Consider the following 19,075-nt stretch of genomic DNA (forward strand, 5'->3'; position numbering starts at 1 on the left):
ACTGAATGTTTCTTCTTATTGAGAGCTTAATATTTAATGTGAACATTTTTTTTTTTAATTCCAAGCACAAAACTTATTTTTTTAATGAAAAATAATACGATTTGGTAGCTAGACATGTTTAGCAGCGTCAGAAGATCTCCAATTTATAAGTTGATCTATTAATTCAGTGCCATTAGGCCATCAAGAGCAGCAAAAAGCAGAGGAAAGAGTGTGTCAGCGTGTTCGTGGGTGTGTGTGGTTTGGAGCAACTGTGTGGAGTGACGTGATACCGTTCGCCGGTGCTGCTGACAATAGTATCTCTAATAAAGAGGTCCCACGGTGAGACGATAGAAATCTATCAGCTGGTCAAGTCTTTGGCCCCGCCGTCAACAACACGCCTGAAAGTCCGCCTGCGTGACACGCGTGCGTCTAAAGCCTAAAATAAGCCACCGAGTCACACTTTTCACAGTAAACAGGTTTTTCCGCTCGTTTTTTTATTTTTTTTATTTTTATCGTGTATTTATACCAAATTTAATCTGCTCTCTCTAGATTCAAATTACTCGCTCTTTCATGATTATTTATTACCACTATTATAATAGTTATTATTAATATGAGTAGTTTTAGGAGTGGTATTTGTATTAATAATAGCTCTATTAGAAAAGAACTGAGATCTTACCCTGCAATCCCTCCTCTGGTCCTCTCTGACTTCCTATAATCTCATGTCTTTCGAGCAAAACAAATCTTCTCTCACCAGTGACTGATGCCGGGTTTTTTTTTTTCTACTTCTTTTTCTTTTCTTCCTCCTCTCGGCTTTTCTCAGATTCTCCTCCTGGCTTCCTCGGTTCTGGGTTGTGGGCTGCAGAGCGGAGCTGATTTCTCCATCAGAACCGGCGGCTGCAACACCTCCAGATTGTTCATTGCTCACTCCCTGTCTCACCTCTAATTTAAATATCCATCTCCTGTGCTGTCATGTGCGGCGGGATCGTACAAAAATAGCTCTGACAAAACTTAGAAAATGGACAACCGCTTTATGCAAAAGAGAAAAAAATAAATAAATAAAAATCACGTTTAGATTGTATTTGTTTTCTCCCCCCAAATGAATCAAGTTGAAAATGCATATTAAAATAGGTTTAATGTAATCCTTCCCGAAAAAACCCATGCCACGTCTTTTCAAACAAGAGGCCTAAGAATAAAAACATAAAAGCTAAATCTGTATAGGTAGACATATTTATTCAAGGGAAATATGAAGATTTATTCCCGTTCCGAGCACTTTTTTTCATGCAGCATTTCTTTTGACTTTTAAAGGACGGAGCCTTAGTTGGAGACTTTTCAACCAACTGCTTCTACCAAAATAATCCACCTCTGACTTCCTGAAGAAAATAACAATCTTCCTTCTGAATACCACTCATCTTTAGATATTCATGAAGATTTTTTTGTTTGTTTTTGTAATGTCTTAGTTATTTGTCAGACGTGTTGATTTGTTTTTGCTTGTTAACATTCAAAACGACCAGAGTTTTCGTTTCAAATCAGTAAAGGAACCAACTTTATTTTATTTTATTTTTATTATTATTGTTTATCTCAGAGAAACATCTCTCCGGCTGATTTCAGAGCGCTTCCAGGCGCATTGAAGACGCGCCGCTCCTGCGCGGTGATCCCTGCCCTGCGCGCTCTGGCGCCATCCTCCCTCCAGCCGCGAGAACAGCGTGGCTCTCCTTCTCCCCTCCGGCCCCGCACCTTCCTCACTGCTGCGCGCTCTTTGGCTGCCCGGTGTGTCCGTCAAAAAAAAAAAAAAAAAAAGAAGAGAGGAGTAATAAAAACGTTTAAGAGAGAGAGTGGAGGGGTGGGGGAGGGAGGGAGAAAAATCTGAGCAATATTTCTATTGGGAGGGCGGGCTGGACACGCAGAGAACAATCCGCTCGACTTTGCCAAGGAGCCACCTCAAAGGGTATCGGGTTACGCTGAGTGACAGCGTAACCATGGCAAATAATTTGACTGAGGCTATTGTCTTATCCTCACCATCCCCGGGTCAGATAACCGACCAATCAGAGTTCATATAATCGCTTGTCTTGCCAGCTTAGAATAATATTATTAAAACGAGCCAGCGAGTCTGCTCTCCGGGAGTAGTTTATGTAGAAACGGCGCAGAAAAGGTGGAGGCGGACGGAGGAAGGAGTTCCACATTTCTCTCTCCCTCTGTGTGTGTGTTTCGCCGCAACTTTCAAGAGGAACTGTCGCCCGGGGATCTGCATGGCTCAACGGGCATTGAAGCTGGATATTACCCCTAACCCCTGAGTCGTATAGGCTGCTCTTCTGGGACACTTTTTTTTTCTTTTTTTTTTTTTTCTTTTCTTTTCTTGACACTTGTGGACTTACTGCGTGTCACTTTAATGAGAGACTGAGACAAGAGACGTGGAAGTGAGGCACAATCTAATCTGCGCTGGTCTGCGGCTGTCGCCATGTCAATGCTCCCGACGTTTGGTTTCACGCAGGAGCAAGTCGCGTGTGTCTGCGAGGTCCTCCAGCAAGGGGGGAACATCGAGCGGCTGGGACGCTTCCTCTGGTCCCTGCCGGCCTGCGAGCACCTCCACAAGAACGAGAGCGTCCTCAAGGCGAAAGCCGTGGTCGCCTTCCACCGGGGCAACTTCCGAGAGCTCTACAAGATCCTGGAGAGCCACCAGTTCTCGCCGCACAACCACCCGAAGCTGCAGCAGCTGTGGCTCAAGGCGCACTACATCGAGGCGGAGAAGCTGCGGGGCCGCCCTCTCGGGGCCGTGGGGAAGTACCGCGTCCGGAGAAAGTTCCCGCTGCCCCGCTCCATCTGGGACGGAGAGGAGACGAGCTACTGCTTCAAGGAGAAGAGCCGGAGCGTGCTGCGGGAGTGGTACACCCACAACCCGTACCCGTCCCCGCGGGAAAAGAGGGAGTTGGCCGAGGCCACGGGACTCACCACCACGCAGGTCAGCAACTGGTTCAAGAACCGGCGGCAGAGAGACCGGGCGGCGGAGGCGAAGGAGAGGTAGGAGCGTCTGCAGATAAAACTATCAACATGTTGGAAAAGGGGATAAAAAAAAAAAGCAGAGTCATGTTAAAACAAAATGGTGCTGAGTCACAAGCACTTTGACGTGCTGACCTACATCTGAAAATATGTTCAAAACATCCCGTCTCTTGCTGTTTATTCTGTCTCTTTTATCACATTTATTTATGTATTTATTAAATTAAATCATATTGAAACAGTCCACTCCAGCTCCAGGTTACCTCTTCTGGTTTGGGCGTCTATGAAAAGTGTTGGAGTGTGAGTGCAAAAGTTTGGAAAGCAGGAAATTAAAAGGTTTGCTGTTAGGCAAATTACAAGGACATATAAGCGTACATTTACCTCTCCTTTTGCCGTAGTAATTACACTTATTATCACCCGAGGTTTTACTTTCATATCAACATCAAAAAAAAAGCTAAAACACACACACACACACACACACACACACACACACACACACACCCACACACACACACACACAAATATGTTATACTAACCCAAACAACCATGGAGTGAGCAGAAGCAAATGAGAACATGTCTATAGAAAGATGCTTTTTTAAAAAGTTTTTTTTATTTATTATGTTTTACAGTCCATGCTTCCATTTAGCGTGTAGGCCACATTTGAAGGTTTTTTAGGGGGGGATTACACACGCAGGCGCTGCAGAGAGGTGTGCGCCCCAGCTGGTGTCTTCTTTCAGCCTCTGGCCACTAATTCGGGCTGAAAGCTCCACGTAAATCATGTGCTCGTGCAGAGAAAAGGCTCAGTGCTCTCCTATATAAAAACTATGCCACTTGTAACCCTAAATTACAAATGTTTCGACACAGCGATTGATTTAGCTAATAAGCTCTAATGACTTTTGGAAAGGTCGGGATTTATGGCCGCCTGTCATTGTTTTTAAGTCTGTGCTGCGGCGCTGCAGCCAAACGAGAGTCTTATTATTTATTTCACGGACTCTTTAATGAGCAGGTATGCACGAATGGATTGCTGGTTGCTGCGTTAATACATGATCTCTCGTACCTTTCCACAAAAGAGCAGTTGTAAACATGCTATAAATCAATCTCCATCGTGCGTCTGCACTAACAAAACAAACTGTTGCAGCAATTTCCCTTAACTTACGTTGTGCAGACTTCAAATAATATCTCTGATAATAACTTATGTACAGTGCAGGTAGACACACGACTTACATACTTGTGGTTAAATTCAAGCGCCTTTTTAAGATTTCTCTACTCAACAGATTTACTGAATTTCCAACCATTTTATTAATTTTGTTTATCTTTTCATGCTAAAGAGACACAAAGCACACAAATCGCTTTTGATTAAAATGTTTCTATAATTGCAACAAAGTTTTTAAACATCAGCGCTAATACACCTAGCTGTCTATAGTCGGCTTGACCGTAGCCTTTGTGCTGTCTCCGTACTAGCATAAAATGTTTATAAAATATTAGACTCTTCTAAAAATACATCCTGTTGCAGTGAAATGTTCAACTTTTCCTCAACTACCATGGCCGAGATGTGCCGTTCATTGGCATCGACTGACTCCTTCAGGGGAGAGGGAAAAAATGGGGAATTACACACACAGGCAGCGTCAGCTAGAGGTTTGACTTTAGCGGCAGTGCTGTCGCTAAAGCAGAACAAGTTCCTGAAATAGTTACAGAATGTGTAAATCTTTTCTGAAAAGACAGCATGTGAACTATTTCACATCTTAGATGTGTCTGTCGTTGTCAACAACTGATTCAGGGCTAAGGTCGTATTGCTAGCAAGCTTGACATCACTAAACCAGCTAACGCGTTTAGTTTACAAACCTGAACTCTTGCTCCAACAGAAACTTTGCCTAAGTTTCTGTTGTATAGTATGACAGTTTGTAACCTTTTCTAAGCTCAGATAGTCATTAGTTATAAAGTAAACACACCTTCCCATTCTTTGCTCAATATTAGTTGACTGAACCATCATTCCCAGTGCAACTTTAATTTGAACAGTCACGAAGGATATGTTACACAAATAAATTAGCTAGCATCGTTAGAATGGAAGATTTTTTTGAACGTCACATTAACAAACAAATTTTCTTGATATATATTTCTTTAAATCATTTAAATGTCTAAAATTGGAGACTTCCCCAAATCCTTTTTGTAGTGTACCATTCTCTGCATCGCAAGAATAATTAAAATAACAGCTGACTGAGAACATTTCAGTTGAATTCTAATACAAATTTTCAGGTTCATAATAATAAAAGAATCAATGTTTGAAAAATTTAACCATTAAATACTAATTGATATGCATGATTGGAAAATCTAAAAAAATCTAAAAAAACAATGTCTCGCTGTTGAAAAGTTATTTTGCTAGTGTGAATATGAATTGCAAATTTAGCTTTCCTTTCCTTTTTTTAGATGCACATGTCAATGTTGCGAAATGCCTGTTGAATGAGTGTGCACCAATTAAAATTGAATTTCCTTTTCCTTTTAGGGAAAACAGCGAGAACTCCAACAGCAACAGTCACAACCTATCTTCTTCAATGAACGGAAATAAAACTCTTTTGGGGAGCTCGGACGACGATAAAACGCCTTCGGGGACACCGGATCACACGTCGCCGAGCCCGGCCCTGCTCTTGGGCTCGAACGCCGGCTTACCGTCCCTGCACGGCCTTGCGCCCCCTCCGGGACCCAGCGCGATTCCGGTGCCGGGCGGCGCAGACTCGGTGCACCATCACCACTCGGTGCACCATGACACTATACTAAACTCTATGTCTTCTAACCTCGTGGACCTCGGCTCTTAAAAAAAAGGACACTGAGAGAGGACAAAAAAAAAAAAAAAAACCTAAAAACTTTTCCTTTTTTTTCTTCTTTTCTTTTTTTTCTGGAGAATTTACATGGTGATGAGAGCGAAGCTTCAAGCACTTGCGGTAAGAAAGACTGGGAATCTGCGAGAACAGCCACAATAACAAACCTTTTGGTCTATACGCAAGTAAAATACATAAAAACAATACAAAATAAATAAAAAAAACACGTTTTCCCGCCACCTCCTCTTATAGCAAATTTAAGCGTTTTGGGGACGTTTTCAAGAACCACAATTTTAGGCTTAAAAGCACTTAAACGACAGCAACTGATCAAGCAGACGTCAGGTTCTCACACCACTTTGGTTTCGCTGCGTTCGAGGAAAGAACTGATAGATTTAGTAGGAAAGGGGAGGAAGAAATAAAAGAGAGAGAGAGAGAGAGAGATGTATTTCTGAATGTAATTACATATTATCTTATATTGTTGAAAACAATAAGAATAAAACGTGTCTTAATTCCTGTACCGTTATTATTGTATAGGAGACTCGGTTTCCCCCTGTCTGTATTGTTTACATTGGGGTTTTCCAAGAGAGCCATATGCAGTCTTTCTGTTTTGTTTGTTTTTGCTTTTCTTTCTTAATTCGGTTTCTTTGTTTTGAAGGAGGTTGGACTGTTCAAGTGTCTAATAAGAGCCGCGACGACGTGAAGTATCTTAACCTCCTGACTATATTATATGATGCTGATGATAACGATGATGATGATGATGATGATGAGTAGTAGTATTTACATTTTTATTTGGAAAGAGACTGCATGTAAGCTCTGCGCTTAACGGAGGAATAATGAAGCGACTCATATAGTTTCATATAAACTTTCCAATAAAAGAAAAAGGACATCCACGGACTAAAATCCATTTATTCATGTGATTCTGAATCATTATTTATATAGTTCCTCCCCGCCCCCTAATATATCTTTTATATATTTTATTGCTTTATAACCAAAAGTGCAACCATGAAATAAATCTGATTTATTTTTTAATTTAATTTTTTTAAATATATTAATTTTCTTTTTTTTTTCTTTCTCTTCTTTTTGTTGTTGCAGTTTTTACTTTAAAACAAGATAGGTGCATTTTTGGACACGGATATTCACTCTCAAGGAATGTCGACTCCGAAATGCAAGAATTATGCATTTCATTTTTATGTCATCATTGAAATAAAAACAATAAACAACAATTTCGTATTTTAGTCAAAATAGTAAAATAAATAAATAAATAAATTATAATAATTTTATGTTGGCGTGACAAAACGAGGAAGACAGGAAAAAAGAGACACTCAATCGAGCACTTAGTAAAAGCAACACAAGTCAAGAGGCCGGAACATGTGGTGGCATCTGGCCATTAAAGCGGGGCAGAATCCAGACACGCATTTCCAAACAGGGGAGACCTTCAGCTTCATGTCGGAGTGATGACACCTTATCTTTCCTCGCTCGCTCAGTTGAGGGGAACAAAAGTGCCGTGGTGGAGCTTTTTTTTTTTTTTTTTTTTTTTTTTTTTTTGCTTCTTGTCGATGGAAAGAAAAAAAAACAGAACTGGAAACTAGCGTTGAAAGAAGACACTTTGTTTTAACAGCCTCGACTGTGAAACACCTTCAGCTCTCGCTCCATCAGTCAGTCTGCAGCCAGAGATGTTTTATCGGAGAGCAAAGCAAACGTCTCCTCTCATGTGTAAAAAAAAAATGTGTTTGTTTTTTTTGCAGATTCTTGTAGATTCGTAGATTGGGAGCTTTTGGCATTCGCAGTTCAAACACTCGATTTCTGCTCACGGTCGGACAGACTGGAGATGTAGGTTGAAAATAGTCATTTTTAAGCCAATAGATCGAGCTCAAATACGGCTTGTATAAAATATTAGACTCCAGTAGGTGGCCCATTGGAGCCCCAGTGACCCCTTTCTCGTTTTTATACATCAATACACGTTTCCTTTTTTTATGGCCACAATTAAAAAAAAAAAAACAAACTTATTTCTGTTTATGTCTTTTCCCCGTTTCAACACATTTAGACACTTGTAGACAATTTTACGGAAATCTTTTCACATTTGAGCCATATTTAGTCATCGGCAGATTTTTTTGTTGTTGTTGTCAATCTTTTTTTTATACCTCTCCCTTACATGTCAGTATAATTTTATGGAGATTTTACGAGTTTCCAATTTTTTATCCCTTTTGACACCAACGGACGTCATTGTTCACGTCTTTCCACTTTTTGCTTGGGTGTGTTTGCTTCACTTTCTACCGGTATGTCGACAGTAAGTCTTTTTTTTTTTTTTTTTGAAACATCTTGTATTTTCAACCACACTGTCATAGACGTCGTTTCACCTTTCGCCTGCACGTGGACAGCAGAATGCATCTTTTTTTTTTTTTTTTTTTTTTTTTTTTGTAAACGTCTTTCCAAGACGTTCACCATTTACACATTAGCGTGCATCTGCTTGTGGACGTCTTTTTTTTTTCAATTTTCAAACGACTCGTCTTTACCGTCTCTTCTGTTTTGAGTCTCTTTAAGTCTTTAATTTTAAGCCACATTTAGACACCAATAAACGTCTTTTTCGAGACATATGTTCCCCTTAAACTATTCAGCTCAATTTAAACGCCTTTTCTTTTCTTTTTTACAACTACGCACAATCAATATTTATCATCGACTTCTTAATCGTCTGCCGACATATTTGTGCACGCGGGCAGATAGTCGTCTTTAGAGGAGAGACAACAGCAAACATCCTGTCCGTTATTAATTTCCCCCTAAGGCCCGACGAGAAAATGAAAAGTGTTTACACAAAGAGTGTGCTTAGAGGTTTCACTGTCTCCTTCCTGTCTGTTAATGTGACTGATCGTTCACACCGCGTTCTGCCCGCACGAAGGTCAATTACCCACGCAGCTTAAAGCGTCTCCAATTAACAAGGATTTCTATTGAAAACAAGGCCGTAAAAGAGGCTCGCGAGGAGACGTGCCCTAATCCTTACAGGATATCTGGCCTCTCACCAAGCCAGCCACAAATATAGCTGCGATTTTCGTCTCCACTTTACGCTCACTCCTTCGTTTTGTTCCCATTAGCTTGAAATGGGAACTGGCACCGAGGAAAGGCAAGGCTGTTAAATGTTGTTTTGGCTGGAATACTTTAGAGGAAAGAAAAGAAAAAAAAGAGAAGAAACCCACCAGTGGTGAAGAAAAGGGGCCCAACAAACGCAGATCTAACGCTGGAAAGCTGCTTTTATGGGAATAACGAGCTCTCGAAAAAAAGCGGCAAAAACAATCACCGGACAGGTGGGAACTAGTCCTGATTTCTACAGGCGCTTTAATAGCCCGTCAATAAAAACCGCAGTGAGAGGATGTTGCGGTTCGGTGTGCTCGGTCACAAAGTCATGATGTTGATGCGACTACTGTATGCCTCTAGGGACACAATCACTGTAACACAGAAAAGAGACAGTTCAAAGGAAAACCCACAAAATGCCTAAAAAAGGGGAACAGCCTCATAGGACAATCTGAGGTCAGTCTTAGTCTTTGTTTTGAATTTGACATAGCAGAGAAATTCAAATCTGATTTAGTTTGAAACTTCTTAAACATAAACAATGTGAGAACCTTTTTTTCCCATCCTCTTTTTTTTTTTTTTTTTTTTTAACTAGAAGTGTGTTTTAAAATAATTTTGTAACTAAGTTTTCACAATGCCACTGTCAGGAAGCACAAGCGGGCCGGTGGACCGTCCCCGTTTAATGACTCGGTTCGTCTTCATGGCCGCGTTTGTCAACGAACTGCTGGCAAAACCCAGTAAACAAGCAAAATTGTTAATAATAATATATATATATATATATATATATATATATATATATATATATATATATATATATATATATATATATATATATATATATATATATATATATATATATATATATATATATATACACACACAATTTTATTGCTGCTGGTGAAAAAAAATATATCTAAAAATCGTTTTCAAGCTAAACAACGTCATATAAAACAAATAAATAAATAAATAATATATTTAAGCTATTCTAATAATAATAATAATCACATGATCACACTTAGTTTTTCTGATGAATATATAATTAAATAAATTAGAATTACTTTTCCAACATTATGGAAATGACTATAAAATTAATTACTAGTTTTGTGATGGTAGTGCTATCATCATATTGCCAAACTTAGTTTGACATGTGACTAATAAATAAATAAAAATAAAAAATACAAACCAAGCTGTAAGTGCTTTGTCAGCTGTTTTAAAATGACTGAAGTGTGTCATGTGTTCCGAGCAGAGCGGGTCTGACACAGCACTTTTACACACTCTTGCTTAACCCACATTTTTATCCAGGGATGTTAACACACTTTACAGAAACAGTGATGCTTGCTTGTGCCTGGACACATTATTGGCCCCAGTGGAGAAATTCTCCTTTCACTTAGCCCCCCCAACCCCACCACTTCTTCACCCTCCTTCTCTCTCTTTCAGAGAGGTCAGAGGTCAAACCTTTATAGCAGCAGACTCAGAGCTGGAAAAGGATTCCCTCCAGCTGAGGCTTAAACATGAGCCTGTCTCCCCCCCACGCCTCCCTCCTGTCACGGCGTTTGCCGAATCAGCGCTCTCGTTTAAAGACGGAGCGGACTGGTCTGAGGAGAACTCGCAGAACCGTGCAGACAAAACGCACAACAAATGACTACATAAGCTCCAGTTACACTTAATAGTGTAAAAACACGTTTGCGTAAGTCTGGAATGATGGCACAGAGGATGACACATACTTCTGAGGCACGTCAGATCATAGGTGTGAACTGTGAAACAATTCCTAACAGTTTCTTTTTTATTTTTTTTTTTTCAGAGAGGAATATTGCTTCAGGCATACACAGAACAAGTAGAAGGTGTGTTACACTTCATTAAAACTTTATGTCAAGTCATTGAAATAATAACAGTAAAAAAAAAACACATAAAATGTATAGTCTGAGTTCAAGCACGGCTCCGTCTGGTTAGTTCATCCTCCTGGGTCTGAAATATCCACTTACTTAAACGTTTTGTTTTGTTTTGTTTTGTTTTACCAATGAAAGTAGAATACATCAAGTTTTTGTTACTTTTTCATTTTACCAACTTGAAACATGATTGGCACGTTTCACACGGAAGCTCATCTTCACGTCCTCTGTTCACAGAGAAGCTGCACGGTTTGAATTTGAATTTGTTAAAATGCCTCACAATGCATGCGTCTGCAATCACAAACTCTTTATTATTAAAAAGAAGCTATGCAATTTGAAATAGTTGCAAACATATTTTAATGAGTTCAGTGGATTTCCATCATGAAACGAATCAAATGACCTCAAACAAAAGAACATAAAAGTTGAAATCTTAATCAGAATAACAACGCTAACCCTTGTTTTGTCACAATGTATTGTTTGGGATGACACCAGAAGTCATCCTCTCTTCTATTTTCATCTTTCTTTCTTTTTTTTTTTTTTTCTTTTTTTTGTTGCTTTTTCTGGTGGATAAGGTGTGTCCCATAAAGCATGGATAAACCTGCAGGGGGTCTTGGAAGAGAGGATGATGAGGAAGAGACTGAGGGTGTGAGCACCTGGACAGAGAGAGATGGCCACAGGAGGGAGGGCATTAATGTACTCCCTGTGTGTAGGACAGGAGCTGCTATAAAACAAAACACACACGCACACACACACTCAGTGGATCACACACACACATCTGAGTGCGCTGCAGGGGCTCGGTGCTCCAGTGAAAAAGGTCACCTGGCAGACGGCGTTCAGATTTCCAACCTGAGTCCTGAGACGTGTGTCGGATAAACTCCTTATTTACCCCCCCAAGAATCATACATGTAAACACAGAAAAATGACAGAAAAAAAATGCAAACCCTCAAAATACAACATGAAAAACTATTGAATAACTAGCTTTTAAAACACAGAGATGAAAGTGTCGCCTCTATGGAAGTTCCTAAGTGAGCATGTAAAATTATCCAGCTGTTTTTAAACCTTATAATCAAGTTTAACTGAGTAATTATGTGATTCTCATGTCTTCACGAGAATCATAAATCTGTGGCTTCAAGAGTATAATAAGAATGCCAAAACAAAATGTTAGTTGTTTTTGTTTTGTCGGTTTGTTGTGTTTTGTGCATTTTTTTTCCCCAGGCAGCTTGGAGACGAAGGGTTGAAACTGGACGGACGTGGCGGGTCTGGTTGTCATGTGGCATTATCTACTAAATAAGCTGTATGAACAGAAGCAAAATATATATATATATATATATATATATATATATATATATATATATATATATATATCACATTATTATTTCACACCTGCAAGCTATGAGACTTATTTTTGTTTCTCCTGGGAAATGAGAAAAACGTCTCTCAAAAGACAAAACAACATAAGAGGGGAAACAATTCAGAGCGAAAATTTGTGTTTCTAATTTTTGACATTTTATGAAAAAAATGAACTGTTTTATGCCTTTCTTAACAACCAGTGGAACAATCTTCATTGGCGCTACAGAAACAAAATACGTTTTATAATTGCTGATTGGCTTTTTGCGTCTTTTGATTGGTTTATTTTTGTTGATGAGCTCCAGGTCTCCCTAATCTTTGGTTTCCTCCACAGATCCTCCTTCAACGAAACTTTCAGTCAGTAAAATTAGTCTGTAACGTCCAACAGGGAGTTTTTGAGCAGCTGGTCTTAAACATCATTTTGTGTGAAACCTTTTTTCTGGTAATTGCTGTCAATTTTTTTTAAGTTAACCATGAGGTTTTGTTCATAATGCGTTTTCAACCTCATTACGGCATCTACTTTCAAGAACATTAAAACAAACAAACAAAACACTGTGTGTTCAATTACTAATAGAAATAATTATAAATAACACCTCACATTTAACCTTTTGTGTTCATGGAAAAACCATAAACTATCTTGCGTATTTGTCACAGGTGGCCATTTTCTGATAGCTTTATCAAAACACTTTAAAGGGCCGACGGCTTCGTTTGGTGAAAAACAGTTTCTGGTGTGAATCCCTAAGTAACAGAAACCCCAAACTTTTGCAAAGAGAAACATGTTGCTTTAAGACATTTAAATCTCCCCGTGGAGAAATGAAACCGAAGCAACTGAAAGAGATAAGGCATTTTAATGTATGTGGGTTCGCACAGTTCGCTGTGGCTCACCTGGGGGCTTCTCTCTCTCTACTGTAAATTTTTATTTGTTTTTTAACTCAGACACAGAAACAGGTTCTTCTGATCGCATTAGATTCACTCCGATGGCTTTTCCAGATATTGTCACTTGACACCGTTCCATTAAAGCTGTCCAGCTAGAAGATTAACTACAGGATGCTTTATGCTTTAGCTGGGTGTTCACTCTGAGTGCCAGAGGGCAGGTTAAATCATGTACAGTTTTCAGAGCACTTTTTTTTTTTTTTTTTTTTGCCTATCCAGCTTTAAAGCTGCAGTGTGTACCTTTTTAGAAAATGTACATATTTTAACATATTTGTTAGCAGTCGCTATACAGCGACAGTGTAATTTGGGACAGATAATCGGCAGCACAGGCCGTCGTGAATGCTAAGGCTAGTTAACATGGCGTACAAGCGGTTTTCCTGAACGGTACGTTGTTTTCTCCATCATGTTTAGCAGCGTGTTCGCAAGGTTGACTGACGGCGCTGAGACACTCCTCCTGGCACTGATTGGTTGGTCGTTGGTGCATTTCTTCAGACGGTAGTAGCACCAAAGGGAGAGGGAGGAGGGGGAGTTTCATTATCTGTCACACACCAAAGTGTCACAACAGGAGAACAGTTTTAATATTTATTTTTTTTTACAAACTCCTCTATTTGACACTTTGCTCTCCAAATAAATAAAATGTGACGTTGATACATTATCGGTCTGATTATGTATTTCTCTACATTACATTCGAATCTATTTAGCTTATAAAAATGCAGCTACTGTGAATTGGGGATTTATAGAATATATGAACCGACATAGACGGAAGTGGGATCAGGGAAAAATGCTACATCTTCATCTTTCAACATCTCACAGAGTGCTACTGACCTACAGACATACCAAGACGTGACCATCTTACCTTGACTCAGCAGGCTGCATGATGAGGGGCTTAATTAGAGAAGCAGCCAACGATAAATATGGAGGAATTGCAAAGGTCTTCATCTCGAGTGGAAAAATCTATAGACTCCACAAATCTGACCTCGACGGAAGGGGTACAAGAGGAGAGTCATGGGTAAAACAAAGGGTAAAACTTGCCACAAGCCAGGGGTTAGAAGATGCTCTGGTGGAGACTAAGCTGGAATTTTATGGTCTACTTGTAAAATGCAAATGTGTGTGCAGAAAGCTAACCCGGCACATCTCAGGGACGGAAAAGCTGACCAAAACCCTAAGAAGTTTGGAATTAAATAAAGAGCAGCCATTAAAGGAATCCTGCTATAGGCTGCAAAGGTTCACATTCAGACAGCAATCCAAAAGAGACAGGCAGAGCTACAATGGGATATATAGAATGTCCCAGTCAACTGAGATTTTTGCAAATAATGGGCAACAAATTCAGACGTTATACGAGCAAAGCTGAAAAAGACAAAGGCTTGCAGCTATAGTTGTTGTAAAAGGTGATTCTACAAAGTATGCAGTTATACACTATACCATTATGTGCAACTTCGTGTTGGTCTAGCACAGACAAGACTATGAAATACAAACAAATTTGTTGTTGTAAAATGCTAAGCAGTGCAAATACTTTTGCAACACAAAAGTATTTTGTATGTACTGAAACCTCCTTCTCCATCTTGTTAGTGAGATTCACCAATATTACCCCGTATGTGATGCTATGGGTATCCAGGCCTTTCATGCCTGCCACATTTTTCTTTCTTTCAGAATCTTTGTTGATTTAAGGAATTGATTGTCATGCAATTCATTCTTAGTCTGGACCTGTCTTTGCCAGGAAAGCAGTGGGAAATTCTGCAGAATAGGCGATCAATCAGAATTAAGCGCACATGTGCATGCCAGGTTGTGTGTCAGAGTGTGTGCAGCCCAGGTTTGTTTGTTTCCAGCTAAACACTCCGACGGGTTCAACCTGCCAGACCGTGTCATCGGCACAAAGCGTGCGCGCGAGGTAGCTGCAGTGATGGAAGCGCAAAGGGAAATGAGTGAGCTTTGATGTACAAAAATACAGAAAATGACAGAAAGCAGCTTTATTAATGTCTAACAATGAATTTTGCATTTGCGCAGGGACAGGAACCTACGACTTTGGGTCGAACTGAAATCAGATATTCATCAGTTGTGTTTACCAGAATTGCTAAATGAACCAATAATGACATTTCTTTGCCAAGTGTGTAATTATTATTATTATTTATTTTTTATTTTTTTGCCAAAGTCAGGTATTTACAGAGATTAGGATTGCTATATCATTTTTTCAAAGAACCCTGAAAAACCCCGAGTAAAACATTGTTTCCTTGTAAGACTGTGGCAGCTTATGAAAGATCAATTTATCTACAGGCAACATCAAGAAAACGTTTTTTCTTTCAGTAGCATATTGGGTAAAACAAAAAAAACAAACAAACAAAACATCAAATATGTCAGGTAGAGAATTATGGAGCTCAGTGGTTCTGGTTCAACATGGTCCAACAGGAAGAGAAAATTTCTTATTGCACATCAGGGACAATAAGTTCTTAATTTTTGTAGACATGTCCTGTTGTCTGACGAAATTAAAACCGAAGGTTTTGAACATACCATTTGGAGGAAAAAAGGGGTTGAAGCCACATTGTACTGTGTATTAGTTTTGCTGCAGAAAGGACTGGTGGACTTTGTAAAATAGATGGTTTTATGGGGGAAAAGAACTTCATCTGGAATTATTGAAGCAGAACGTCAAGATCTCAGCCAGCAGTTAAAGTTTAGAAGTGGGTATTAAAATGGGTAATGACCCTAATCGTACTGTCACATTAGTTACAAAGTGACTTTTAAAAAAGTACTTTTTTTTGGAATGGCCATCACAAAGTCAACGTCTTCTCAGTCCCAGGATAAACTCAGCTAAAGAGGAGCTCGATTTGATTTGGACTTGATTTGAAAAAGAAAATCAAGCAAACTGTAGAGTTATGCTTATACAGCATTTGATCCAGCTCATACAATTTCAAGAACATTTTACCAAACACTAAGGACTTTTATTTACACACGATGTACACTTTCTGTACCATTTTTAAATCCAAACTGTTCTAAAAAAAAAAAGAAAAAAAAAGAAAAAGAAATTAAAAGAGAACTGTTTGTCTTTATTTACATGGTGTGTAAATATTTTTGCTTCGACTGAACCAACTGCATTAGAAGGCAACAACTGTCTGTCAAGTGAGGAGCAGTAATGCGTAGATTTGTTGAAAGAGGTTTTAAAACACCAACGGAAGTGATGACGAGACGCTTTTTGGTTTGCTTGATCATTTGTAGATGACGAACACTCCGAATACTGGCACCATCTAGTGGTAAAGACATGCAACTGCATTGAAATAAAGAAAATACAGGCGACCTGAATCTCCAGCAGCTGCGCTGACAGGAAATAAAAGGTAAATTGTGACAAAAATAAATAGATAACAGGGATTTTCTTTCACAATTGCAATAGTTTTTTATTAGTATAGTAATTAGAACAAGGCTCAAATTATATTGATAGACAAAGAAAATTGTACTGGTATGTTGGCCCATGCAGCAGGCTTATCAGTGTTAGAGATCTGCACTTCGTTACTGGCATTAAGCCCTACATATCAGCCTTTCTGGTCTCAAAGTGCTGCATAACTATTTGGTTAATTAGGAGCATACTTTTTGTCTTTGGGGGTTTTTCCCAGATACGGACGGTAAGTTGTTCAAAGAAAGAGCGAGGAAGGGCTTTGACAGAAAAAGAAATCGAATTAATGAAAATGTTGCTTTCAATAGACCAATTAGTGTAAGTAAAAAAAAAAACAAAACAAAAAAAAAACTATAATTCTATAATGCAAAAACCAATACTTTTCACAAAGAGCATCTGTTGCACTGAAGATAGTAGCTGCTCATATCGGTTCCAAAGAACTCCGGCTCGCACCAAAATAAAATGTAATAAAAAAAGCTTGACAATTTGAAAACTGTCTGTGTATGCAACAAGAGACAGCATAATTAGCCCGTCAAGCATAAGGTACATTTTTAGAGACAGCATCAGTTAACAGTTTCATTTGCTTAATTTATGCTCCACGAAGTCACTAGAAAAAGAGAAGAAGGGAAAAAAACACACATCATCTTTCTTTCAGCTCTCCTCCTTTTTCCATCCGTTTTTTCTTTCTTCCCATCATCTCACTCTTGGCTGGTTTCCAAACGGTGCACTCCTCCTTGTGTTGTTTATGTTTTCGTTCACCCCCAGCGGTGGCAGCTGCTTCTTCAACTCCCCTCTTGCCTTTTTCTTGCCATCGACTTCCTGCTTGATTAGTTTCTCTGCTCCATGTGAAGCGCTCCTGGGTTTCAGCCAAAGCAATTGTTATTTTTGTAAAAAAAAAATAAAAAATAAAATAAATAAATTTTTGAAGTGCATAACACGAAAACATGCCACGGGTGTAATTTCAACACAACAAGAGGTAGGCACCGGGGGGAGGAGAGGCCTGTGTCATTGACCTTAGAGCTTCTGCGAACCCCCGTTTGTCATTTGCTCCACTCCTGACTCGATGCTGGAGCGGTTCTGGGTGCTGAGGACGCCAGCGGCAACGCAAAATGCTGCGAAAGCTCAACAAGTTGCACACTTTCAGAAAGAATGCTGCTCGTTTTCCACCCTTTCTGTTGTTTGGTCTCAAATAGAGGAACTCAGAGTGACCCCTGGTGGATATGGCGGGGAATCTGTTTTATTAAACAGACACTAGAAGCAAGATATTTACTTACAGTGTATAAACAGGAACGGGAGATTTCTGCTTCGAAACCTGCTTACAACTTACCTTGAACGCCATTTAAACTCTTGATTCGTTTAAGTCACAGACTTATGTGATCGTTTTTGCTTGTACTGTGTTGTGAAAAGTGCTTGGTCTTTTCCTGAGTTCCCTTCTTTTTTGCATGTTTTCCACATTTCGGTCAAAAAACGTGCAAACAGATCAATTTAAATATTAGTCAGAGACGACAAAATTTAAACACAAAATGGAGCTTTTTAAACGAAGGTGTTTATTATTTAGGGAGAAAAAAAACATATATGGATTTGTGTGAAAAAGTGATTACCCCAAACCTAACAACTAAAGTCAAGCTTTTGTGATAATTAACTCTTTTACAGTACTAGAGGAATTTTTCAATAAAAAGTTTTTGAACTAGGATTTGGGGGATTTATCAGCAATATCGAAATTAGTGCATTTCGCAAAACTGCAATGGAAACACTTATTTATTTATTTTTTTTAGCATTAAATGAGTCACATGACCAACAACCGGATGTTCCTACTGGAGGAAAAGCCGAAGAAGATGACAGGAAGAGGTAACGCATGTTTTTTTTAATGACAGGATTGTGTGAACAAACTTATTTTAATTGCGTTTCTTATTCCGTGGAAACAGTGCAATTGAGAAATTGTGTCTTTTTGATGTTAGCAGAATATCGACTACATTGTGTTTTTCATGTAGTAGTAATGGAAACGTTTCCTGACTGTTGTCATGAAGCATCATTTGGTAAAAAAAAAGAAAAAAAAGACACGTTTAATGCAAAGTTGACACTTTTAATGCATCTTTGCATTAAAAGTGTTATTTACTGAATGGCTTCATGAAGTCATAAACATTCATAAAGACTCCTGTGTGTTCATAACAAATGTTATATTTATGACGGCATAATGTCAGACTTATGCACAAATTGTTAGAGTAAAAAATAGCGACCCTCGTTTCAACTGAGAGTTTCAAAATTTAACAATGTGTGTTAAATTTGTTCTCTGTGTAAAATATCTTCAATGTGGAGGAGGATCACTAGATGGCAGTGCAGCATTAACGGTCTCTTACTTGAATTAGTAAAAACTTACAAATGCAGAAAAAGGTCAAATAAAAAGAGGGGGGAAACAGGATGATACAGGTTTAAGATGTTCAAACTGCGTTCACACACACACACACGCACACACACGCACACACACACACACACACACACACACACACACACACACAAGCTGGTGTTCTGCGTGCGTGTGTGAGGAGGTGCTACCTAATCCCAGAACAAACACGGCCCACGCTCACACTTTGCCTTACAGGCCGTCGCCGTGCTGGAGAGGATTACAAGATGGAAATCAAAAGAGAGCACATTTACACATTGCCTGCTGACACAGTCACACCAAGAAC

General features: G+C 39.1%; 1 protein-coding gene across 1 annotated transcript; it reads left to right on the forward strand.

The window, feature by feature from the left end:
- The first annotated feature begins 1,825 nt into the window (after window positions 1-1,825).
- Window positions 1,826-7,785, forward strand: six2a (SIX homeobox 2a). The gene is made up of 2 exons (XM_014975760.2): window positions 1,826-2,994; window positions 5,471-7,785. Exons 1-2 carry the CDS (start codon window positions 2,435-2,437, stop codon window positions 5,778-5,780), a joined length of 870 nt encoding a protein of 289 aa, XP_014831246.1. The 5' UTR covers window positions 1,826-2,434; the 3' UTR covers window positions 5,781-7,785.
- Window positions 7,786-19,075: the final 11,290 nt, after the last annotated feature.

The sequence above is a fragment of the Poecilia mexicana genome, unplaced genomic scaffold, assembly GCF_051168715.1.
Source record: "Poecilia mexicana isolate PSO_F unplaced genomic scaffold, ASM5116871v1 scaffold_15, whole genome shotgun sequence".
NCBI classification, from domain to species: domain Eukaryota; kingdom Metazoa; phylum Chordata; class Actinopteri; order Cyprinodontiformes; family Poeciliidae; genus Poecilia; species Poecilia mexicana.

What these genes read in the sequence shown, in the direction of transcription:
- six2a (XM_014975760.2), top strand. Translation starts at nt 2,435, where the DNA reads ATGTCAATGCTCCCGACGTTTGGTTTCACGCAGGAGCAAGTCGCGTGT. An exon ending in GCGGCGGAGGCGAAGGAGAG is followed by an intron (nt 2,995 to 5,470) that starts GTAGGAGCGTCT and finishes TTTTCCTTTTAG; the next exon opens with GGAAAACAGCGAGAACTCCA.